We start from the raw sequence: 26,913 nt of genomic DNA, 5'->3' as shown, positions 1-26,913 counted from the left end.
AACACGAGGAGCACTATTAGGTGCAGTTCTTCAAATTCGATTCAAACACGAGGAGCACTATTAGGTGCAGTTCTTTGTACTAGTAATAAACACTTTCGTTTAGTGCAAACATGGTTATTATTTATACTCCATGGTACGAAGTACGAGTTTATATGAACGTTAAGTTTATAAATCACTCTGTAACAAATTAACTTGAACTTTATATTGTGGATAATAGAGGAATAATACCAATTACTTCATCTTTGAAATGACTTACTATCTCCGTTATGTATTATTTGTAACGTTTAGACATTTTCTACTCACACTTTATGTCAAATCTTTACAAGTAATATGAAACGGGGGTACATAGTAGTTTTTTTAGAATATATTATACGTAGTATGGTAGTAATATATCATTGACGTTAAGGAACTAGAAGGCCTAGAACAATATTATGATTGATATATCATCGTTTGATATAATTATATGCTGTCAACCAAACCAATTGGTATCCTGCTAAATCTATGTATGACAATATGTAGCATATCCATTGTTCATCAAAGCACGCATCTATTCAACCAATACTTTTGTAGATATCTTATGATTTTTATGTCAAAACGTTACACTATATTATGTATATATCATATAAGTAGTATTTTCTTTCTTTGTGATCAATAATATTTATTTCACCCTAAATACAAATTTTATGTTCGATCGACTAGCTAGCTCCTCCCATACATGGTGTATCTTTCTAACTTCACCTTATATATTTGGGGGGAAGCTCGTAGCTACTATACGTACAAATGTACAATCTATCACAAATCTATCATCATCGATCTCTATTATGTGTATGAAGCTCTACGACGCGACATGGTTGATTTCGGAGTTTCCCAACCAAAGTCGAAGATCTCCAACAAAGGATGATCATCTGTCTTATTCCCCGTCTTAATATCATTTCTTTTTTTCTGAGTTTCTTGATGATTATCGACTTTCGCCATATCTTTGTTCTTGTGATCTTTATTAGCTTTATTTTTCTTGATACCTTTTTTATCAATTCCTTGTGACTTCTCTTCAATTTTAGTGGTTTCCTTCTGCCCTTTCTTTGATGCTTCTTTGTTACCAACTTGTTGGGACGAGTCTAAAATTTAAAATATAAAATATAAAACGAACCATAAAAACAAATGAAATATCAATGTATTACCTCCGTTTCATACTAATTAAAAAGGAAGAACGAGTGTATTGATGATGTTGATGTACCTTTATTATTTTCGCTAGTGGCACCAATTGTATGAACATTATTTCCCGTGTTCACAACATCTTGTTTAGATGATGGTAACACTTTGTTTTGGTTACTTTGATTATTATCGCTATTTGTATCAACCTCGATTTCCTTCTCCTTTGCGCCCTCCCAAATTACACATACATACACTTGTAAGAATCTTTAACCATGTTATAGCATATATGACAACTTAATATAAGAAGGTAAATTTGTACAATACCTCGGGAAATTTTCTCATGGCATACTCAAAATCCTTAGGAAGATTCTCAACCTTACCAACCAAGTTATCAATCTTGTCAAAAACACATTGCAACCGAGGGAATCGAGTCTCCAACATTTTCTCTATCGATAGGATAAGGTCATCAACAATGAAAAGGATCGCGAGCAATGGATATAGAACCATATAGACCAAGGGCCGACTAACCATCTTCGAGCCTAGCTTGGCTAGTCTCCTTGTAACCGAACCTATAGGTCCATTGAGCTCAGCTGCTTTCTTATAGATGCTTAAGGCAATGGCTAGAATAGAAGCTCCACATTCTTGTAATGGGCCACGTCTAGAGGCCATCGAGGCATATGGCATGTCGATCCTAAAATTATTATTTGCATCATTACATTTTTGCAAAGCAATAATGAGAAACCTGAATTTAAGAAATTAACAGCAATCTAAATTTACCAAGCTTTTTAAACACAAAATTAACATTATTGGAAACTAGTACAAATGAATGAAGTTTTTTTTTTTTTTTTTTTTTTTTTTTTTTTTTTTTTTTTTTTTTTTTTTTTTCTCTTAAAAAAAATTAAGCTAAACTTACTTTTAGACCGTCCCATGCATATATGAAATATTGCTAATTGAATGCATATAAAATGTAAGACTTTGTACTTGAATATTAGATTACCATAAAGTAAATTTTTTTAAAAAATAATAATCTCACTAACGTACCTTAATAATTGTGTTTGACAAATCCCAACAAAGAGGATGAGAAAATGCAAAGATAATCTTGCAAAATAATTGAATTAGTTTGAGCCTCATTTTTTCTCTCTAAATTTTGGGATGTAACATATGCAATTTTTGAGGATAAATGAACGTTGTTAATATTTGGACGCTTAATTCGGAAACGAATGGTTTCTCATCATCTAAAAACAATGGTAATATAGAACTAGGGATGGCAATTCAGTTTGAATCCGATCCTACTCCGCCCTGATCCGAGATAAAAAATCCGCTCTGAGTCCGAGAAAAAAGTAATCCGAGTTCGACTCCGTTAAAATCATCCGACTCCGAGTCGGAGGAAGGTCGGAGTCGGATCCTACAAAAAATCCGAGAAAAAATCCGACTTCGACAAATGTCCGACTCTGACGGATTATCCGACTCCGATTCCAATAGATAGTGGATTTTTTTTGGTTCATTGTGGCATTGGGTGTGGGTCGTAAAGGCCCAAATAGCCCAATTCCTCAAATTATATTAACTAACGAAAAAAACTCGGAGTCGGGTCGGATCGGAGTCGGAGGTCGGATATTGAAGTCGGAGTCGGAGTCGGATTTAGCATAATATGCTCCGAGTCCGACCCGTTGCCATCCCTATATAGAACACATGCAACTTTTGAGCCTTCTATGAAAAAATGTTGTGCAAGTTTAAATTTCGGATATCCGATCTGATTTTAGGTTTCAAATATTTTGGATCGGATATCCGAATAAATTTTTGGGTTTTCGGGAATACAGATTGGTATTTTTTCGAAAATTCAACTACCTGATCCGAAAATCCGATTATTTGATTAGGAAATTCAGATATTCGATCCGAAAATTGGGATACAAGAAAATTTCAAATCAGATTCGGATCTCAATTTTTTAGGGTCTATTCACATTTACTGAACTAAACAAAATTAAACTGATTGGAGCTGAATTGAACTGAACTGATTGGAGCTAAACTGAACTAAACTGAGCTGAAATGAATATTTCATGAGAGAAAAAATTTGAAGCTGAACTAATTGGAACTAAACCGAACTAAAATTAAGCCGAAGTGAACAGACTTTTAGACCCAAAAATTTTGAATATTTGAATTTTTAAATCGGATCGGATATTTGAAATTGAACCGCCCTTACTAAACATTTTTTTTTTTTTTTTTTTTTTGAGGAAAGCCCTTAGGCCCCTTACTAAACATTAGTCCAATTGGTTAACCATCCTCTCTTTTGGGTTTGCAATTGGTATAATCCAACCCTATTAAAAAAAAAAAACTGAGTTTTATCCGAGTGACAAGAATTCAACGGGTCAACTTCAATCTCCATCTCTTCTTTATTTTCGTTCCAAAAAAAATTCCCAACACTTTCCAGCTCTCAACCAACAAACGATGATCCCAAGTCCGACCAGCAGTTGAAAATGGCTAAGAAAGGACAATGGAATTCGATTCTCTCTCCTTTTCATGGGTAATTTCTCTTTAAGTCTCTCTTTTTTAAATTCCGAATGTTGTTCTGTAACATTTAGAATTTGTTTAATTTGTTGATTTTCCCACACCCCAATTGATGATTTGTGAAGAACTAAATGCCCAATATCGACACTAATCAACTGCAAATTATTCGTATGTTTTTTTCCTCATCTGGGTTTTCTGGGGTTTACTTCTTTCTAAATATAATAATATAATTATATTTGTTATTGGATATTTGTTTAAATTGGATGTTTTATTTGGTATATATGTATTATGATTATAGCATTATAGTGTATCTGTTCGCTTAAATTATATGTTTGTGTTAATTAAAGCATCAAGAATGTACATTTGTTATGAATATCATAATTGTCAAGTCTCATTTATCTTGTCAGTGAAAAGTTATGTACCATCATGAATTATGGTCCTTATGGACATGGATAAGGGTTCTTTTTGCTCATTTAACTGCCTTTTCTTGTGCCGGAGGGCGGGCGGTGGTTGATTGTGGTGTTTAGAGAGTATAATCAAGGTGAACAAATTGTGAATGTTTATCTTCAATATCCGAGTAATTCTGGAATAAGTATTATGATTAGTTGGTCATAATATGATGAAAGGTTTGGATTGAGTTGCATGTAAGCTTGTTATAAATCTATATATCTACTAGCTAGGTAATTGTGAAATTAGAAAGGCATCTGTTAGTTGATTGAAGTTGAGGGAAGATCTAAGAAGTTGATTGGGCATTGGTTTAGCTGTATTAGTGATAATATTTTGAACTTCATCGCAAAGCATTATCTCCAAAGTTAATGAAGGCTGGCATCATGCTAGTAGAATCCAATTTGTTGATGCCCGGGGATTAGATCCATCTCAGTACATATTCCCATTTTATTTAGCTCTTGGATGAACACTACTTTGTTAGATTATAATGTGTTTTTATCAAAGTCTCTCTAGTATTATGTTAGGCTCGTCCAATTTGTCAAATGCAACAAGCTCCCTAGTTGTGTGAAGGGGAAGTTCTGAGATTTTAGGGCTATCTGATCCACCATCGTGTTGTTGTATGTTCATGTTCTGTAAATCTTCTCTGAGTCAAAAAGTGATTTTTTTTTTTTTTTTTTTTTTTCCGTCCATCTCTTGCACTACCAACAACAACTCAACAAGTCACACAAGGAAGTACAAAAAAAAAAAAAACAACCTTTATTTTACATAGGATGTTGTTTTACTTTAAGTTAGCAGTTGTATATATTGGCTATCGACATGATATTTCCATGCATTTCCTCCAGGTATACCTGGAGATGGCAGTTGTTTGTTTCGAGCTGTGGTCCAGGGTTCCTGTCTTATAAAAGGGATGCCAACTCCAACTGAGAGCCTTCAAAAGAAACTCGCAGATGAACTTAGAGTCAAGGTTAGTGAGAATTTATTAATTACAAGGTCTTGTGAAAATGTGATCTGATTAATGATTATCAACATTTGTTTTGGCTTATTGAATTTAGTAGACTTTTTGGTATGTTGATTGGGCTGTATCTTGTTCGTGTAGCTATTTTTTACCACATCTTAGCTAAATATTCTGTTTGCCTCTTACAGGTTGTGGATGAATTGATCAAGAGACGCAAAGATACTGAATGGTAATTGCCATTGAAGACCATGCTCTAAGCTATATAAATCATCTTCTCTCTCTTATAGTAATTGTATTATGTACCATGAAATCGTACGAGATTATTCTGCTTCTTTCCATCAACATTTATTTTCTGTAATTCATTGTTCAGGTATCTGGAGGATAAATTTGACAGATATATCTGTCAGATGAGAAAATCCTATGTTTGGGGAGGAGAACCTGAGCTTCTCATGGCCTCACATGTTCTGAAGTAAGTGAAAGTTATCTAATGCCCTTCACATAGTATACTAAATGCATTTTTTTCATCCTTGCTTGTCAAAGTTCAAGCTCATTTTTCGTAGAAAAATCTTTCATTAGCATAGTCAATAGACAACCAAGTCCTGATTTTAGAATATGTGCAAATATAGGCTTAATTTTTTTCACTCAACCCCTTATTTGAGACTCTATTAATCTCATATAAACATTTCCCTAATACAATTTAGTTGTGATGTGAACTTGAGTAGCCCTCGTGTGAATTTCTGTAAATTTATTGCCCATTTACTTAACTGAATCTGAAATTACTTGAACAGTTGAACATGCTCTCTCGAAACTTTTTTTTTGTAGGGAGGAAAGAGCAAAGTGTAGTATAGAAAAATTTGGAGCAATTAGCTAGTATTTTGGCCTTGTAAAGACTCAAAAACATTAGCATTAATATTTTCTATGTTGTTTTAACAATTTTCATACCTTGTCTTCAGGATGCCCATCACGGTTTACATGCTTGACAAGAAATCTGGTAACCTTAAAATTATAGCAGAATATGGACAAGAGTATGGTATGCAGAACTCAATTTGCGTTCTTTACCATGGGTATGGCCATTATGATGCATTGAAGAGCAATCCTTAATTAATGCAATCGGTATGATATCTTATAGAAGTATGTTTCTTCTTTTTGATTATACATGCTTTGTATTTGGATTTGCCATTATTCATACTATCATCTAGAAAGAAGTGTAAATAAGTATATCCTTGATTTAGGTGATGATCAAAGTGCCTTCAAATTCAAATCATCATACTCGATTTGTCTTATTTTCCTTTTCTTTTTCACCCCCCTTGATTCTTGCGGCTTTTCCAGGGGTCTATAGAGACAAGATGGACATACTGTTTTACTGGAACTTGCATGAGTTGCATGTACAGACTACAATGACTATGGTGTTACCCGAGATGATCAAATCCTTTTAATCTGCTTGATACTTTGTACTATACTACTATGCATATGTAACATGCGAAAATTGCGTGGAAACAATCTTACTGGTGTTTATCGTATTCATGGTTACTAGTAGGCATTTATGATATAGACAACTATGCAATGGGTACGAAGATAGCCCTCTAACATGGTTCAGACAATCTCCACATCGGAGAACTAGCTGTAAGGCAGAGCACAGTTTCAGTGCATCTGAGGTCTGTGCTCTGCCTACTGTGACCTTAGACAAATCTCTATGCCGGAAAGCTGTGACTTAGTACACGGTGTCAGAATGCTCATATAATAATGGGCCAGGATGCTGGTTCGGCCATTGTTGTGTACCTGAGATAGCTCATAGGTGTGCTACTTGGCTCAATGTGCTACATACTTCGTATTGGACTTCGAAATATGTAGTACTCCTGTATTATTTTACGAGTATTAATTACTCTCTAATTGTTAGGAATCCTACCATCCTTGTCAAAAATTTAAAGTGGCGATAAACAGAAATAAAGAAATGAGGAATATAGTCAAATTGTGACTTGCAAAATTACTATTTTGTATTATCAGTTCTGAATTTACTATTACCTCCGTTAACCTTTAGTTGTAACTTTGTGGTATTATATGTGAGATATAAAATATTCCATAGTTGCAACTAAAAGTTAACGGAGGTAGTACTCTATATTGCATCATATTTGATTTGAAGGTTGCAATACTCAACAATGTAAGAGCTGCACTGGAAACTTTGTTGATAAGGAATGCACTTTTTTGTAATGAGGATCGATCTCAGGATCTTCTGGAATCGGGAGGGAAGTTCTAATCACTTGAGCTATCCTTTACCCAATACACTTAGGCCTGTTCATATTTACTTAATTTCAGTTCAGTTCAGCTCCAATCAGTTCGGTTCAGTTCAGCTCTGTTCAGTAAATGTGAACAGGCTCTTAAAATGTTCTCCTCCATTACTCCGTACGTGTTTGATATCTTTTTAATCCCCTATTGTAAATGTAACCTTATACATATTGACCAATTAAAATATCTCAAATCATGGAGTTTTACAATTGACTTATCAATAAACTTACGAGATACACCAGCAACCTTGAATGTTAAGTGCGTAAATTACTTAAATGAACATATGGCAATTGTTTAGCCAAAAAAAAAAAAAAGTGTATTTTTCTAAAATACTACCTCCGGTCCAAATTACTCACAACTTTGAAATATTTTATATCTCACAAATAATACCCAGAATTGCGAATAATTTGGACCGGAGGTAGTACATGTTTTGCTTGATTAAATCTTCCTTTATGTTTCTTACCTCTAAATAAACCAGAAATTGATAAGGAGAAAAACTCTATGGACTCATCATTCAAAAGTCGAAGAGGGACCTCCCCTTTGTTAAGCCAAATATAGTATGAGTATATACAAGTACATAGGCAAGTTATAATTTTTTTTTTACTACGTAGATAGATATACATAATATTTTTCCCCCAAAATAATAAATGAGGCAAATTTTTTTTTTTTCCAAAATAATAAACGAGGCAATTGTTTCCGTATATTCATTTTATTTTATTTTCTTTTGGACAGGTGTAGCCCAAAAATTGAAATACTTGGATGCCAAGTAAACTGTTACCAAACATACGTATCGGCAATAATCACTCTCATTATCCATTGCCAAACTCAAAATTCACATAATTACTTATTTATTTTCATGCTAAAACCCCACTTAAACCTTACCTTTGGGAACCAGAATTAACTCTGCAAAATTCCAGAAGTTTCTTTACTCATACTACATTTCATTTCATTCCAAGATTTGGATTCTTTCAATTACTCTGAATTTCTCAAGGTTTGAATTCTATCTTTTTGTCATTTAATTTATCATAGTAAAAATTTTAATTTATTTTGATCTTAGAATTTGTATACATTTTGTTGGTTTAGTATTGCTTTAATATTGTATTATTTGATTGTATCTTATAAATTAAGAGTATTAATTATTGAAATTTGTTCTTGTTTTTTTTAAAAATGAGTAGTAGTTTCATAACTGTGAATTGCTGCAGTACATTAAAATAATGTGAAAATTCCGGGTTTTTGTTTTCTTAGGTCCTAGGACCTTCTGTTGATTAAATTTTTGTTTATGTTACTATTGCTTTAATTTATAAAAAACAAATTAATGGTACATGAAGAGAAAAGGGTTTTAAATCTATATTGATGATGTATATTTATAAACTTACGTTGCGAATTCTATCGTACATCCGGGTGTAGTCAAGAAGGTACATGCTAAATATGTCAAATTCACTGTGTGATACAGTCGTGTACTCGTGATTAGGGTAAATTGACTAAATTCTATGTACTGTAACATGTTTTGACATAATTTGTACATAAAGATGTAAAAACTAGAGAGTTTTATGGTAGTGAATCATCAATTGTTTGTGTGTTAATTTATCGTTTCATTTGTATATAAATAATACTTTGTAATCCTAAATTGGCTCTTCAATCTTCATATGCTCTAGAATCTATACTACCTTATATTCCAATCATCTTTTGTATTACAATGCATAAAGAATACATTTTAGCATATAAGAGGTTTAAGGTGCTTCATTTACGTATTCGTATTTTAGCTTTTAATTTACTGTAAATTTGTTTCTAATCCTTAAGAGTCCTGTTATAGCTAGAACCTTTACAATGATATTGAATAGGAAATTTTGCATTAAACCACCTTTTATAACCCTTTAATTGCAGGAAACCACCTTATAAAAATTTTTTCGCAAAAACACACCTTAATCGAAATTTTTTTTTGCAATCACACACCATTTTCCGGAAAATACCCATTGACCTTGTATTCCGGGGTTGACTCGACCATGAGACGCCCTAAAACCGCTAACCCTCCCTTTTCCCCAGCCACCCACTTCACGAAGGTACGAGAATTGGGTTTAGGGCTTGAGGGTTGGGTTTAAAGACGGGAATTGGGAAAGGGAGGGGATGAGGTCGTCGGCGACGAAGGAGGGAGGTGGTCGCCGGCCACTGGAAGTGGGTGGCTGGGGAAAAGGGAGGGTTAGCGGTTTTAGGGCGTCTCATGGTCGAGTCAACCCCTGAAAACCAAGTCAATGGGTATTTTCCGGGAAAAGGTGTGTGATTGCAAAAAATTTTACGATTAAGGTGTGTTTTTGCGAAAATTTTTTTATAAGGTGGTTTCTTGCAATTAAAGTGTTATAAAAGGTGGTTTAATGTAAATTTTCCTATTGAATATTGCCATTTTCATTAACTTATTGTCGTCCTCTTTTAAATTTGTATGATTATTGTATTTGTTCGGCACATTTTATTCTTGGATCTTTTATGCATATCTATCTCATATTAATGCAAGTTTATAAATCCTTCTGAGCAGTTTCACTAAAATTTTATAGCTTTTGTGCTTTCTTAGGCATGTTGCTCCGAAAGTTCTCAGGAGGCTTACCAGACAGATTGAAGTTCTCCACAGCAACTTGGCGCGGTTATTATGCAGTTGCAGCTAATAATGCAGGTTTGTCAAATGGAAGTGCTGGACTTCAACTTACCCTTCTAGGCCCACCAGAATTATACCAGACTCCCTTCACCACTGCGAAAAAGGAGGATGTTACTTCAGGTGTTGCTGCGAGTACTACTGCTGATTCTAGTACTGGAGATCACTTCATGGACTTGATGCTTTCGAGTTACAACAAATATGGGGAACCAGTAAGGGCACGCACTGAGAATTATTCCCCTACCTACATGTCTTCAGGGAATCCATGCCTCGATTTCTTCTTTCATGTAGTACCTGACACGCCGGCTGAACAGGTGGTCCAAAGGCTGAAGCAAGCATGGGAACAGGATCCGTGCACGGCTCTGAAGCTTGTCTGCAACCCGAGGGGTATTAGAGGGACTGGTAAATCAGACAGGGAAGGCTTTTATACTTCTGCTTTGTGGTTGCAGGAAAATCATCCCAAGACTCTAGCAGGCAATGTTGGACCAGTTGCTGAATTTGGCTACTTTAAAGACCTTCTAGAAATCCTGTACCGGCTTCTTGAGGGTCCCACGGTTCGCAAAGATGAAATAGAACTGCTAAAGAAGAGACGCCGCCATGGTGGTAGTCAGTGGTGGTTAAAGCATGGTGGAGCATATTTGGAGGAGAAAGGAAAGAATGGCTTGAAGCCTAAGCCTAAGTCAACTGAAGAGAAGAGACTAACAGCTGCAAAAAAGGGTATAGAGAGGTACAACAATGATCCTACCTATCGATTTTTGCATGATCGCGTCTCAGAACTCTTTGCTAAGCACCTTCAAGCTGATTTAGAGAAGATAAGGTCAGGAACTTATGATGACCTTAGCTTAGCAGCAAAATGGTGCCCTTCATTGTACTCGAGATTTGACAACTATACTCTGCTTTGTGAGAGCATAGCTAGGAGGCTATTTCCTCAAGATCAATACCCTGAATATGAAGGGATTGAAGATGCTCATTATGCTTATCGTGTTAGGGATCGTTTGAGGAAAGAGGTACTAGTTCCTTTGCGCAAATCACTAAAGTTGCCTGAGGTCTATATGAGTGCTAGAGAATGGAATTCCATTGTTTACTCACGAGTTGCCTCGATTGCTATGAAGAACTATGCTGAGCTGTTCTATAAGAATGATGCAGAGCGGTTTACAAAGTACCTAGAACGTGTTGTGCAAGGGAAGTCTAAGATAGCTGCTGGAGCTTTACTCCCTCATCAAATTGTAAAGAAAGTGAAGGATCCCCGGAAAAACAAAGATCCCATGACAAGGTAGGAACAAAATTTTATACATTGGAACATTTAGAACTGATGGTCAACTAATTAAGTAATTGATAAAACAGATTTAATTTGATTTTTGGTGATTGAAATCAATTTTAAACAGGATTGTTTCGGAGCTCCAATGGAAGAGAATGGTAGAGGATCTCACCAACATTGGGAAGCTGAAGAACTGCCTTGCTATATGTGATGTATCTGGGAGCATGTATGGCTTGCCCTTAGAAGTGAGTGTCGCTCTCGGGTTGTTAGTCTCTGAGCTGAGTGAGGAGCCTTGGAAAGGGAAGCTGATAACCTTCAGTAGGTCCCCTCAGTTGCAAGTCATCAAAGGAAAAGATCTTGTATCTAAAATCCATTCCATAGAGCAATTGTATTGGGAAATGAACACAGATTTCCAAAGGGTGTTTGATAAAATCCTTGAGGTTGCAGTGGAGGGAAAGCTTACAGAAGATGAGAAGATCAAGCGACTTTTCGTGTTCAGTGACATGGAGTTTGATAAGGCATCAGCTAATGACTGGGAAACTGACTACCAGGCAATTGTCAGGAAGTTCAATGAGAAGGGGTTCTCAAAGGTTCCTGAAATCGTCTTCTGGAATTTGAGGAACTCTGGTGTTACCCCTGTCCTGAGCAACCAGAAAGGGGTGGCCTTGGTTAGTGGGTTCTCGAAGAATTTGCTAAAGATGTTTCTTGATGAAAGTTTTTTGGAACCTGAGAAGCCGATAGAGGCTGAGGTTCCGGAGGCTGAGAAGATATTGGAGGCCGAGGTTTCAAAGCCTGTGGAGACTACAGAGGCTCAGGTGTTGGACCCTGTGAAGACAATGGAGGCTGCCATTTCAGGCGAGGAGTACGAGAAACTAGTGGTGCTGGACTAAAACATTTGTTTGCCAGATATGTAAAGGTTTAGGAAGTGGAATAATTTCAGCAATTGACTGGCATTTTGGCCAGTCAAATAAAGACTTGAAACATATTTGCATCAGTAAGTTGATTTGTCAGAGTTAAGTACTTAAGCTTCAGGATGATCATTACAGCTTACATGCTAGTAGTAGCCTTAAACTTTTAGCTGAATAAGATGACAGAACCCAATTTGCGCTCTTTTATCATTAGTCATGGCTATTTCTATTGTGAATACACTGAAGATTGTTCTGTAATACAACACCTGTATGAATTCTAGCTTACCGATTTCTTTGTTCTGATACAAGAAAACACCTTATACTATACATGATGTAAAAAAAAATAAAAAAATAAAAAAATAAAAAATAAAAACCGGTTGGGACCATTAGTAGTATATTCATACTATAGTTCGGATTATTAAAAAATAATCAAAAGTTGGGATTATTTTGATTATTTTGAGCGAATCGAGCAAAGTTGGGATTATTCCTATCAATTTTTTATATGCTATTTTGTTTAAATCTTGTGTTATTTTGCTAAAGTATTACGAGTATGTATAAAAAAAACATGCAAGAATGAAATAATAAGAAGTTCATATCAAAATTACATGAATTTTATAGAACTGGAGTACTATAAAATAATCGATGTTGAATTTAAAAAAAAATAAAATATACAATTACAAAAAAACATGTACTTATTTCAAAATAACATATATTTTGCATGTTACTCCCGGAGTAACATAGAAATTGCGAAGTACACCATGAATCTTAGTACAACGACGAGCAACCAATAACCCAAGTCTCAATCGATCAGTTGAGTACATAGTCGGCGACCTCCAAGAAACTGAGATGAGGCATTCCTATAGCATGGTAGAATGAATGTCTGATAACTATTTTGGTGAATTTCCAAAGGATCTTACGTTTTGTGCCTTGTTTCTTCTGTGTTGTTTCTTCTGCTGCTGCAGATTTGCTACTCATGATGGATCACAAGTACAATTGTTTCTTTTTTTTCCTGAATTTCATGTTTGCAAATTGCACATTATTGAAAAAATTAGAGGCCATTTTGTGTAAAATATGGAAATATTTCAGGGCATAAACATGTTAAAGTTCCTACTGCAAATTTATGATGCCTTTTTTAAAAATATGAAGCAATTAAATAAACGCTACTTAATAAGAAGAAATTCAAAATGGTAATAAAATTTACTTAAATGAAAGTAATGACATGCATTTATGCATAATGTGAAGAAATTAATAAGAGTTAAAAAAAAAATACAGGTATTAATTACCTCAATGATTGAAGGTTAAAGGGCCTTAAGTGTTTTTCTTTAACTTAGTTACTTGATTAATTATATGATCTTCCGATATTCATGCAATACATATATATATATATATATATATATATATATATATATATATATATATATATATATATATATATATATATATATATATATATATATATATATATATATATATATATGGAGGATGAAATTATAATATAAGGAGTAGACATTTCTTCATGGAATTTTATTCATAATTTTTTGTTTTTGTAATTAATATTGGCAATTTGAGGTTTGTTCGTTAGACTATTATTATGGACGTTTGTTCTCTCCGTGTGTGACCATGAGTCGGCTATGAATATATGATAATGTATCATTTCTTTCCAAAAAAAAAAAAAAAAAAAAAAAGTATCATTGAATCTTGGTAGAATAAGGCCCTGTTCTCTTCATATTATTTTCAGTTCAATTCAGTTTAGTTTCGATAAGTTCAATTCAGTTCAGTTCAGTTCTTAATTTTCTTCTCTCATGAAATATTCAGTTCCACTAAGTTCAATTCAGTCAGCCCAGTTCAGTCAACTAGAATAGGCCCAGTTCAACAATAATGGGTTGGCTACATGGAAAATTAATCAGCTAATTAGCCGAGGTTAACCAATCCATTTGGACTAGTTTATTCGGGAAGGGGATGTGGCGTGTAGGCGTTGGCTTCATGAAAAATTAATCAGCTAAGAAAATTAAAATAAAATAAATATTTAAACTTGTACTCCCTCCGTCCCAAAAAGAACGACCCATTTGGGTTGATTACGCGGGTATTAAGGAAGTTAAGTAAAAAGAAGTAAAAGTATATTGAAAAGATAAATTTAATTTACATGGGGTTTGTAAAAAAATAGAGAGAGAAAGTAATAAAATAACATGAAAAATCAAATTTTTATATGGGGAAGCTAATTTTGCACAAATATTGTAGCAAATTGGTGGGTGTTTTAATGCAAATGGGTCATTTTTTTGGGGCAAAATTTTGGCCAAATGGATCGTTCTTTTTGGGACGGAGGGAGTACATAAACAAGGAAATGGGAAAAATAAATTAGGATATACTCGTAATCCGTACAGAATTACTCACCACTAGCAGTAGTTGTGGAAAAAATCTCGTAATAGTTGTTGACTTGTTGTCTTCTTCAATTCTTGCCTAACGATATCGACTGAAGAGTATTTTTTTTGACTGAAGAGTATATGTGCATGTATTTTTTTTGACAGAAGAGTTTCATTGACAAAGTCACAAAGACAAGTCTACTCCAAGTCGTCTAATGCTTCTTGTAATTTAAATGGGCTCACCATAATGAGACATGAGTAGTATAAGCGCCCAAATGGGTCAACCACAGTCATTGCTATAACCCCTTCGTTTAAATGGAGAAATATATTATTATTATTATTATTATTATTATTATTATACGACATGACATGACATGACATGACGCCACATTATTAACAAAGTAATGTCATTACTTTTAGAGATGACAAGCATTATAAATTGTCATTGAGTTCGAATAATAATATAGACAGTCTAATTAATTACGTACATCAATAAAGAAATATATTGCACCAAGAAGAGCTAGTAAGATTTTATGTCATACAAATTCATATACGTAGTTATACAACATCGATTCAGCATATTAGGGAAATTTATTTTACATAGCACATTACTTGTATATCTTAGAAACACTTGAAATATTCTACTAATTGAACAATGAAGGGACAAAGTCCGTGATTAATTTATTATATCGAACCTACATACATTTTGCGCTGCATCACTTAATTAGAAATTATAATAGCTTATATTAGTTTTGAGAACGATTGATCTTAACCTTAAAACCATTTTTCATACAAAGAAGTATAGAGAGATTGAGGATAGGATAATATCCTTGTACGGTCTCTGTATTGTATGAGGAGGGTGGGTAACTATTACCGTCATTATGAGAGTAATAATTCTTCTATCTCTCTCTTTTTCTCATGGTACAACTAGCTTATTTCATTTGTAAGCACCATGCCTCCTACATCACCACCTCTAACTACTTTTGTTTTTTCAAGTTTGACTTTTTTTACCCCCTTAGAGGGTGTTTGGTATAAATATTATTGTAAATGAAACGGAAAGGATTCAAATAAGTAGGGGAAAGGGTAATGATAAACGTTACCTTTACTATATGTTTGGTATCCTAATGAAATGGAAACAAGTTGAGTAGATTGTGATTGAGTAAGGAAACGTAATTTGTTTCCACTAGTTTGTCAAGGGTAACAAATTGGGGGATTTTGTTACGCTTAGGAAACGGTATTTGTTACTTTTAACACATACCAAACAAGTAGAAATGGAAACACTTAATTGAATCCGTTTCCTACATCTAAAATTACTATACCAAACACCCCCTTAATGTATTACCCCCAATCCAAACATGTCCTTAGTATGACAATCAGGGATGTTCATATTCAGCAACTTTGGAAAAGAAAGATACACTTTGTACTATTTATACTACGTATTTTAAATTACTAACCTATGCACTATTTATTTATGAATTAAATTATGAGTACCCCAGCTTTTACAATTTATTGAAAAGAATAAATAGTCATATACTAATATGGAGAGTAAATACTACCTCCGTTTATTATTAAGTGCAACTTTGGGGCTCGACACAGAAACCAATGCATAATTTGATAATAGTGATTAATGTATTTTAGGGATATGTAATTAAGTTGGAGAGAGAATGTAGGGATATTTAATCAACCACCCACTGTCACCACCAAGACCAGCCAACACCACCTCCGCCTTCACCAACACCGCTGCCGCCTTCACCAACGGCTTCACCACCGATTCTACTACCCCCACGAAACCACAACCACTACCAACCCCACAAAACCACAACCACTGCCAACCCCACGAAACCACCACCACCACGAAATCACCACCACTACCAACCCCACGAAAGTACGAAACCCACCAGCACCACCTCGACGAAATCCCACCCCACCAAAAACAAAACCCACAAAATCCAGGGAAACCCATGAAGATGAACCCCCACTTCACCATCACCGCTGCCAACCCCACGAAACCACCATGCTCATGAAAATGCCGATGAAATTCCACTGCGAAAACCCGACAAAATCTGACAAAAACCACCCTAAAATCCCCGAAATCCTACAAAATTCTTGAAGTTGAAGAGAGAGAAAGCAGATCTATAAAAATTCAAGGGTTAATGAGATTGAAAGAGGAGAGAGAAAATATGGGGGAAGATGAAGATGGGTTTCTTGAATTGAAGAGGAAGAGTTGATGAATTAGATTGGGTTGGTTGGGGTGAAAATTGGGTGAGAATTAGTGATTAATTAAATTTGATTATAGGTAGTAAGTTGTGTTTTAATTTTTTAAATGAGGGTAGAATTGACATTTGACTAGGTTTTTTTTTTTTACTAAAAGAGGAAATAAATTTCTTAGTTGCACATAATAGCAAGCGGACAAAAATAGCAAAAGTTGCACATAATAATAAACGGAGGTAGTATAAAAACTAGGTACTGAACTTTACTCAATGTTGCAGATTGGGTACTCAAGTTTAATTTGTGGCGAATTGGTACTAAACTTGGGTACTGCGTGAATTTTGACCTTTAACAACAGGTTAACAGGTTACCAAGCATTAATAACTTAAAAAGAACCTCTTTTCCCATTTTCACACTCCTATTCAACCTCTTTTAGCTCTTCTTTCTTTCTCTCCAACCTTAAGAAACTAATTCAGGGTGGGTTTCGTTGGATTTGTGGGGTTTTCGTAGTGGTTTCCGTTGAATTTGTGGGGGGTTTCGTGGGTGCGTTTCGTGGCTTGGGTTTTGTGAGGTTGGTTGGAATTATGAGGGTGTTTTCGTGAGGGTGTTAGCTTAGGTTTCGTGAGGAAGATGGCCTGGGTTCGTGAAGGTGGTCAGATTTTTGAGGGCTTTCGTGGGGGTGGTTGAAATTGTGAGTTTTTCATGAGGGTGGTTGGATATGTGGGCATGGGTTTCATGGAGGTGTGGAAATTTCGAGGGTGTGTGGATGCAGTGGTGCTGTGGTGGTAGTAAAAAAAATTTGTTGATTTCTTTTTATATAAATGGCAATTCAAAATCTCCAATATACTAAAAACATTAACCAAAAATAAAATATTTTTTTACTTCAATTCATTATCCTAGACAATATACCTACTAAAATTCAAAACCTCAGTAACCATTTAAATCAATTTTGCATCTTCAATGGTTAAAATAGAGAAACAAAGAAATTTACCTCCACCAAAAATTGTGCCAATTGTAATCCGATAATCAGCAAAAAATACCCGAAAATTTGCGAAATTAAATATATAAAAAAAAAAATCGAATTGCACCAATAATAATGTGCAAAGAGCAAAAGTAGAAATGTTGAAAATATTACCGCATGTTAAAAAGGAGGAGAGAGAAAGAGTTAAGGTTTTTTTTTTAAAAATTATTTATTTATTTAATAGAATGTAATATGGTAACGTGGTAGTGTAGGTTACTTGCCTGAAAAGAAAATTCAGGCAGGTCATAGTACCCAATTTGCCAATATTGAAAGTTGAGTACCCAATTTGCAACAAAGCCTAAAGTTGAGTACCCAACTTTTATATTAACTCCTAATATGGATTATTATATGGGTACATGGAGTTTAAGATAATTATTTCAATATGTATTTTAAAGATATCAATTTTTATAATTTTTACTTATATTTATGTTTAAAGATATAATAAATAAAATTTATCAAAATGGTCCTTTTAAGTGGTCGAAAGGACTTTTTTTTTTTTTTTTTTAATAAAGTTGACCGCTTAAAAGGACCATTCTGACAAATTTTCCTAAAGAACACATTTTTTTTTGTTGTAAAAAGAAAGATATAAATAAACGCGATAAAAGAATAAGTCTCCTTATATAAAATAACATGCCGTGTCGTACAATTTGTGCCTCTACATATTGTGCTTTTGCCGTTTTGAGCCGTGGCACACTTTTTAAAATCTAAGGCTTAAATTGAATACTAAAATTTGTCATTAAGTACCAACGTAAGCTAATTTTACCAACTTTACCACTATAATTATTCCCTTGACAAGTTGTCATATGAGAGATTGGAACATATTATTTCGTTTGTAGTTATTTAATTAAGTAAAGCACTACTTCGTACTACATTTGTTCGTATCTCTATATAATTATTTAAGGCAAATCAAGAACAAAATCACATCATCTGGTTTTGAAGAATGGAGAAAATTTCCTATTTCGTCACTTTTTTTTTATTTAATTTATAGAAGTGGGGTGTTTTTGCGCAGCCTATTGTTTGTCAATATGCCGCTTCATCGTCCAGCAATAAGTAACTGGGTGCATAAAATATAGTGTCTCCTTGTGTTTCTAACTTTCTATACGACGCTTTTTAAATCTGCCCCTTAAACTATGTTACCTGTGAATATAACAATTCGGGTTTTGGCTGTGTTTAGTTCACTTTATTATTGCTCATGTGATTTCATTGGAGTTACTGGACTTATTTTCTGATATCATTATTCTTTTTTTTTTTTTATATGTAATTTGACTAAACTTTGACGAACGCAAATCTATAAATAAAAAATATATATATATATTTTTTTAAAGAAGTCCCAAAGGACACTAAATTTCATTAATATAAGCCATACGACATCTACAATTGACAATGAACGATAATGAAAACGAATTTAACAAAATCAAACAAGAATTAATCGGGGAAGGGCTAAGAATCCAAATACATAAATATAACAATTCGGCATATTCTCGATTCGTTGTCTCATACAACTTTTTGAGTGGATCCGTCGTCGCTTCACAATTTTGTAAGATAGTTAATTCTTGTGCTGATTCCGTAACCTGAATCCGAGCCCTAATCAATAGTAGCTCTGCACAACCGGAGACCAAATTAAGCACAAATAAAACCTTGTCTTTCGAAGGAGTACGAAAAACCTTGTCTTTCGAAGGAGATCGAAAAAACCTTGTCTTTCGAAGGAGATCGAAAAAACCTTGTCTTTCGAAGGAGATAAACCCTTTCTTTCGAGGGAGACATTATTGTAACACAAAACAAAAGGCTTAAAAGAAAATAAAGATTGGGGCTTTCCACCGGTGAAATCCGATGGAAGCCCCTTGAAAATTGACAATGGAGACTAGGTTTAGGAGAGAGAAGAGAGAAAAGGAGGCTAGGGTTTTTTTTAACACACCCTAAATTATAAATAAAAAATATTTCAAATGAGATCTTATTAAATTTATTATAATGAATATATTCTAAATATATATTTTTAATACAAGTAATATTTTTAAAGAGATTAAAAATTGCAAATAAAATGATAAAGTCTAACCTTATCTTATTTCTTTTCTTTTATGCTTTTATGAAATAAACCGAACTTATTTTTTTACAAGTATTTGATCATAATTGAATTATGTAATAAGGTTATGTGATTAATTATTTCCAAAAAAAAAAAAAAAAAGATCTGTTATTAATTAAGTGAAACTAAACATAGGGGATAGGGCATGTTCGACAGTAACTTCTAGTTATTTGACCAAGAGGTCAGGTTAGTTGTAAAATACTTAAAGGTAATAACTAGTTAACCGCTACAATATCATACATTTAATACTTAATTATTTATCTTTAGCAGCAGAGCAGCTAATAACTAACAATTACTCTCACAGCTAAGAACTAATAGCATAGGAAGTAACTAGCAGCTATCTCTACAACTACAATTTGCCGAATACGGCCATAATCAATTGTATTATTGAATTAATATTCTCAATTTTTTTATTCTAAACTAAAGAAGCAATTGGAAAGTAAAAGTGAGATATGGGAATTAAAAATTGAAGCATTAGACCAAGCCAAGATGTGTAATTAATTAATACTACGTAATAAGCTTCATATATCTTATAATACGAAAAAGGATAGAGTGTAAGCTATAAACACTATATTTAAAACAATCAAGATATACTTACAATTCAAGTGTAACTATTATTTTGATACAAAGTTAGTAGGATTATTATAATGATTTAGAGGTGAAGAGTAATAGAAGGAATTGGTTTCCCTTTATGTTGTCTCAAAATAATTGGACATACATCACTAATATATACTAATTAAATTCTCATCCAATAATTGTATAAGTAATGATTTAATTAATGTTAAGATTGTCTTACTATATGTAACTATTATATTAGTAATAATTAAGCGTGGTGCATGCATGCATGAGCTTGAGTTCACGTACGGACTAGTGAAGTACATAAAATATATATAGATAGAGTGCGATAAGTGAGTGTATAGTACGAGTAGTATATAAGGAATTGAATTATGAACTTTCACTTCATGTATTTCTAAGCCATATTTGCCAAAACAAAAGAAAGTATAAGTAACAAATACTTAAAAAGGCTCTTCATTATATTGGTGGTAATTCCATCGATCTCTATCTTAATTTTTCTTGACAAACATCATTCACTTTCATTTACTCAGGTATGATGATCTATATCTTTCTCATTCTTGATGATTTGATACTTTTAGTTGTTATAGTATATGTGATGTACTCTCCCTATTCGAAACTATTTATAACCACAACAACGTTGTACTTATACTACCGATTCCAAATTGTTTTGCCTCAATAAAGTTGTCTTTACGTTAAGTATTTTTTGTTAGAAAAATTCTAATACATCAAATTAAAACAAATAGATATGACTTGACTATTAGAAAATTTTGTCACAATATATAATATACATTTTATATTAGTTTCATTTTGTGAGGAAGAACCTTAAAAATTAAAGTGGCGCTTTGTAGTTGATCTGACTAGGACCTTTGACTGGATTCCTTCGATCATTGACTCCATTTTTTCTGGCCAAAACTCCCATGTGAGTGACAAGTGACTTCGATTTTCCCTTTTTTTCTTCTTATAGCTAAACCACCGTGAACTCCAGTTGTCCACCAGACCACCACCTCGACCATGTCTTACCACTTATCAACCCACCATTCCACCACTGCACCATCCAACCCTCTTCACAACCAAATTAAAGATTAATTGCATGCAAAGTATTTTTTTTTTTTTAATATAAACATGCCATCAAGTCCTTGCGAACAAAATAAATGATTAATTAATAAAAATACGTCAAATCCTTTAATTTCATGCAAAATACTTCGTATATGATTAATTTTCTAGCATCATATATATACTTATAATTTACTACAGTTTATTAGCTGTAGGAATAATTATTGTTGCATTTTATTTAACTCTTTTTTCTAATGAGATATACTCGTACTTGGTATGTAGTTTTGTGTTCTAGCTCAGTATGCCACATATATTGGATTTTTCTCTAGTACGTAAAAAGTATTGATCATAAAGTACACACAAGTATAAAATAATTAAATAAAGATGGTACGTAGTAGTTTTCTCAAATAAATAATTAAATAAATAAATAAATAAAAAATAAAAGATGGTGCTTAGTTATATTATGTTGGTGTTGGTAACAACTCCACCTAACATTAGTAACGGATCTACAAAATTATTCTTTTTCGTGATGTTTTATGGATTATATTGTTGTTATGCTCCCTTTTGATTTGTTTCACATCATTTTATATTCTATTTGAGTACCAAGGTTAATTTATGGCTTATGGCCTTACAAAATTTAAGATTAATCATGATATCACATTCACAAAGAAAATACTACGTATAAAAACATACTCCTTATTTTTTACCTCATTTGACTTTTTACAGTCTTCAAGACGCGTCTTAAAACGTATATAACTCTATTTTCTTATGCATGAAAAATATAAGAACTTGATCGATATTAATAAATTATATAATTGATGAGACGAATCTAACAAGACCTCACATTGCAATATTATCTCTTAGTGTATTGTTTAGTGAGAATTTGTCAAAAAATTTTAAATTTGACCCATTTATTTGCAATTGGGCAAAAATATGAGAACAAAGGGATCGGAGTATGAAACTATGTTATATTGTCGCAAGTCTCTCATACTTATCATAAATCACAATCCTAGGAGTCTAAGGAACATGGTTTGTTCAATACCAGTACGTATGGTCAACCCATTTACATTAATATATATTTTAATTTAGTTGTTGCATTACTAGCTAGTATCCGAAGTACTAATATGATAATTGTTTGTTTTTGGACGTAGAAAGTGGCAGTTAGCTACGCTCAAGGCTCAACTAAATTCGTTGGCTATAATTGTACCATGGGTCATTTCATATGTTGCCAAGGTTGTGGTGCTGTAATAATATCAGGTTCTTTAGTGAAAGAAAGCACTAAACGTAAAATGTGCTGGAAATTCTGCAAAATTGTACTAAAAAATGTAGTAGCAGAACTTATAAAAGAGGAGTGGAGTCACAAAGATACTGCAATGTGCTACAGAGGAAGACAAGGCCAAATGAAAGCACAAATAATGGCAAATAATGTGCCAAATCTTTGTCGAACATGTATTAACAAGGCCGAGGTTGAGGCTGAGGCTGAGGTTGAGGAGGCGGCTGCTGCTGCTGCCACGAAAAGAGAAGCTAAGGCTGCAATGGTTGTTGCTGCCAGGAAAAGAAAGGCCGAGGATATGACTGTTGTTGCTGCTGCTGCTGCTGCGGCGAAAAGAGAAGCTGAGACTCGTGCATACTGCCTGATGTTAATGATAGGGTGCTTCATTTGTGTATCAGTTAGTGTTGGTGTGTGTACTTGGTGTTTTATGAGGGGTTGATCATATGATCAATAATGTCTGAAGTATGTGGAAAGTCAGCTAAAAATGTTCATCACATTTGAGTCATGTTATACATACATGGGAACATGACTAACAATCTGCACCACGTACTGATGATTGTTACAGTGTTACTTGGCTTAATTAATTGATGGTCGTCTAATTGATCAACCATTTGTACGTGTGCCTCGTCGGTTTGGTTCGATGTTCTTGGTTGTTTCTTTGAATATCATTGTACTATGAACAAGTGTTAGATATGCATTTGTTAGTTATTTTGAAATCTATTATTTATATTTGTTGTATAAGCTTATTAACTTAGTGCAATGGTACCATATGTCATACATGTTATTGCCTTCTTAAATGTAATATTGCTCAACAACTATTGATTATTCATATCAAAAAAATGTGCTTCTATATAATATAAAAGGCATTCAATAAAGTGTTGCACTTTTTTTTTTTGATGTAGAAAAAGCCACAAGAGGGGCAAATATTGTAGACATTGTTGGAGTTACGACAATAGTAATGCAAATCGGAAGAAGTTATTACCGAGCTACCTAGAGAGCTATTGTTCTCTTAGAGTCTTGGTGACGGTACATGAGAACAAGGAGCTCGCAAGCGATAGCTCAGTTGCACACAAAGTTGCGGCAAGGCCGAGCTATATTTCGCAGGCGAGTGAGCGATAGCTCGGGTGTGTGTGTAGCAAGGCTGTTCGTGTTATAGAGTGTAAAAAAAGATATTTATTTCTTTGTTTTTGTTTACTCATATATATATTTACCCTCCTTGATCCCAAAATTGAGATATACAGTTTGTTATCTCTAAAACCCTAAACACATGAAACACAAATCAATCCTTTGAAATTATAACACGTGTCACATGTGACTTATTAAACAGGTTACCAATAGATCACATTTCATTCTTAATAGATTTGGGTTAATGATCATTCCATTTTGATTTCATTTTTGAAAAATCACTTAAAAGCCGTGTTATTCTTGGTAAATTTTTCTAAAGCTGTTCCCCAACTTACACTGGTGATCATTGTCAAAAAAAAAAAAAAAAAAAAAAAAAAAAAAAAAAAACTTACACTGGTGATCGGTAAAAACTAAAAAGTCTAGCACTTTCGCATATCATACTATTCCGCCTTTTTTTTTTTTTTAAGTTGTAACAAATTAACAACAAACTTCATAGTTGATACCCGTTAATCCGTTTCCTACCCTCCAAGCTACCCTGTGCGGCGGCAATCAGAAGCGTTGCAAGTCGGAAATCAGCGACGATCCAACGCCGACGGAAAACTCCACCACTCCGGTTATCTCCTACACTGAAATTTTGGACATTGATTAATTTTTTAGAGTTGGATTATTTTCTTTTAATTTTGACACAAATCATTCAAATATCTCATTCCTTTGCAAGCCCTAATCTGTTATACAGTTCAAATTTCTATCGCCTGCCAACTGTTTGTTGAAATGCCTCTTAGAACTTAAAAACTGTTTAATTCTTATAATTTCGGATTCTTTTAATAATTTCTTAATTGGGGTTTTGTTGTTTGATTGTTTGTAGTGTTTGCCGTTGTAATGGATAAGTACAGAGAAGCAAAGGTAGCGAAATTCGAGGAATTTGTTGATCGTCGGTTGAAGCCTGATCTTGTTAAGGCCATTGCTGAAAGGTAGCACCTTTCTTAGAATTTATGTCTTTGGATAATTTGAGCTGCAATTAGATGCTTATGATAGGAAAGAACTAGCTCTTATAGTTTCAAAATTATGTTCCCAATATCTGAAAATTGGAAGATTCAAATAGGAAAAGTAGGGGAGCTTCAAGTGGTTGAAGTCAAATGTTAAAATTTGATGGGTGTATACTACATTGATTGCTAAAATATAGAAAATTTATTATGATATCGAGTTTGGCATTGTTGAATGTTTATGATCCAATAAGAGAATTAGAAACTTGGCAACCAACATTATTTCCCTTTATGATGTTGTGCCAACGTGTTCGTGTATCTGTTTGCAGGGACAAGATTTTTGAACGGCAGAAGATATTGTATCCTTTTCCATTCAACCTATATGTTGGTCTTGCCATTATAGTTTGCTATGTTCTTGACCGTTTCTAGTGAAATTTTTTAAGTATCAAGTAATGCTTTTACCTTTGGATCTTGTGAGTCATTGATTGTTATGCATAGTTCGTTAATGTTCTTGGAAGAGAAAAGCCTGTGAAAACGTACATATCTCTCATAGTCATCTCAGTTATTTTGATTGTGTCTGTTTCATCAATGTTTAGTATTTGTGCCCTTCATTTATTTGAACAATAATAGCTCAGATTTAAAGAGGAACATACAGAATTTGGAGAAGAATAGCGTAAGCAGCCTCAAGACGTTAGTCAATCTTGGATCTGAAGTGTACATGCAAGCGGAAGTGTAAGAGCTTGACCTGCCTTTCTGTCATATCTTATGAGCGAGTCCTACTCCTTTGTCTTTTTCCTGGCCATTGTTCATCCTAAGCACTTAATGCTGATTATTTATATTAAGTTACTAAAATAATCATCCTATTAATTTCTTTTTAATAATGAGTGTGGATATGTGCTTGCAGCCCTGACACACGCCGCATATTTGTAGATGTTGGATTGGGATTTCATGTTGAATTCACCTGGTCTGAAGCTTTAAATTACATCGCAGCAAGGGAGGAACGGCTAGCCAAGTAAAAGATTCTGATCATATTTATTATTCTAATTATAGTACAGTCTCTTCTTTCTTGTCTGAAGACTTTGTTGTAGACAATAATGGTCAATATGAAAATGCTTTCGGTAGATATATGTAAGGTAGCAGTTATAGGTTTTTTGCCATACATTGTTGGCTGGCTGTGGTCACAATTATTGGTGGCGTAGGTACTTTTTTGCTCTCAACGACTACTAATGTTCCTTCTCAAGATTCTGCAATTGCTTGTGATGTCATGTTAAACATTAATAATAACATTATCATTACCTAAATACATTGAAAAAGGCTTCTGTTAGAGGCAGGGATAAAGTGGGTTGAATATGAGCAACCCCTGAAACAAAAATGTGTTGTTTCTTCTATAATAATTCTGATATCATTGTCCACTATGAAAATCACATGCAACTTTCGTGTTTGCTCCTTTTGTAGGCAAATAGAGGAATATACTCGTGTGATAGCATCAATCAAAGCTCAAATTAAGCTGGTATGCATATTTCTTGAGCCATTTTTTGTTGTTGCTTCTTAAGCTTGAATAGCTATGGTAGGATGGTTCACTTCTCAAAAGATCTTGAAATGAATAGTTGAACAATGTGCAATTGACAGTGGCTCTCAACTAATTCATGCAGGTTTGTGAAGGGATACGAGAGTTGCTTCAGATTCCGGTGGAGTAGTACCTTTTTTTTAGTGGTTTTTTCGAGGAATCTCTCCTGAAGTCCTGGACATATAGCATTATGGATGATCTACTTTCAGTCTGTAGTGAGCTTCTTTTTATCGAAGTCAGGATTGATCATTTGAGCTTATCAATCTCTTAAGTGATAGAAATGTAAAGATCAGAGCGAATGATAAACTGACATTATGTCTGCTAATTTAGGTTACTCCGTATGTGATATTAGTTTGCTAGTTAGTAAAAGCACCATATACATTTTTCTGTAGATTCAATGAAAAAAATGTCTTCACATATTGTTTTATAATATGCCAGAGTTGAGTTTTCATATCCTATCAAATTTATGAAACCAACTCAAAGTCTGTTATCTGCAAGAATTAAGGTCCTTTATTGACAGT

The 26,913-nt window shown here is 33.8% G+C and overlaps 3 protein-coding genes and 1 long non-coding RNA gene across 5 annotated transcripts; 3 read left to right on the top strand and 1 right to left on the bottom strand.

Annotated features, from left to right (window-relative positions):
• Window positions 1-3,469: 3,469 nt before the first annotated feature.
• On the top strand, window positions 3,470-6,592 carry LOC145600879 (OVARIAN TUMOR DOMAIN-containing deubiquitinating enzyme 4-like). Of its 2 annotated transcripts, none has more exons than XM_081656736.1 (6): window positions 3,470-3,670; window positions 4,944-5,065; window positions 5,245-5,285; window positions 5,427-5,525; window positions 6,010-6,169; window positions 6,386-6,592. In XM_081656736.1, the coding sequence occupies exons 1-5, from the start codon at window positions 3,667-3,669 to the stop codon at window positions 6,155-6,157; spliced, it is 414 nt and encodes a 137-aa protein (XP_081512862.1). In that variant the 5' UTR covers window positions 3,470-3,666; the 3' UTR covers window positions 6,158-6,169; window positions 6,386-6,592. The 2 variants fall into 2 exon arrangements, with proteins under 2 accessions (XP_081512862.1, XP_081512861.1); XM_081656735.1 differs by lacking the exon at window positions 3,470-3,670 and adding an exon at window positions 3,698-3,822.
• Window positions 6,593-9,957: 3,365 nt separating this feature from the next.
• LOC145602762 (uncharacterized) lies at window positions 9,958-12,386 on the top strand. Its single transcript, XM_081658922.1, has 2 exons — window positions 9,958-11,253; window positions 11,366-12,386. Exons 1-2 carry the CDS (start codon window positions 10,151-10,153, stop codon window positions 12,126-12,128), a joined length of 1,866 nt encoding a protein of 621 aa, XP_081515048.1. The 5' UTR covers window positions 9,958-10,150; the 3' UTR covers window positions 12,129-12,386.
• A 353-nt stretch (window positions 12,387-12,739) lies between these two features.
• Window positions 12,740-13,513, bottom strand: LOC145603056 (uncharacterized). Its single transcript, XR_014104675.1, has 2 exons — window positions 13,430-13,513; window positions 12,740-13,155 (listed from the first exon to the last, which is right to left on the bottom strand). It is a non-coding gene; the product is annotated as an uncharacterized LOC145603056 (long non-coding RNA).
• Window positions 13,514-24,313: 10,800 nt separating this feature from the next.
• On the top strand, window positions 24,314-26,761 carry LOC145602700 (uncharacterized). Its single transcript, XM_081658868.1, has 7 exons — window positions 24,314-24,455; window positions 24,708-24,813; window positions 25,155-25,184; window positions 25,456-25,557; window positions 25,730-25,837; window positions 26,281-26,335; window positions 26,478-26,761. Exons 2-7 carry the CDS (start codon window positions 24,722-24,724, stop codon window positions 26,520-26,522), a joined length of 432 nt encoding a protein of 143 aa, XP_081514994.1. The 5' UTR covers window positions 24,314-24,455; window positions 24,708-24,721; the 3' UTR covers window positions 26,523-26,761.
• The last annotated feature ends 152 nt before the right edge of the window (window positions 26,762-26,913 follow it).

Source organism: Chenopodium album, chromosome 21 (genome assembly GCF_948465745.1).
Source record: "Chenopodium album chromosome 21, dcCheAlbu1.1, whole genome shotgun sequence".
NCBI lineage: Eukaryota > Viridiplantae > Streptophyta > Magnoliopsida > Caryophyllales > Amaranthaceae > Chenopodium > Chenopodium album.
Note: the sequence above shows the minus strand (reverse complement) of the source record. Positions and strands in the feature narration are given on the sequence as shown.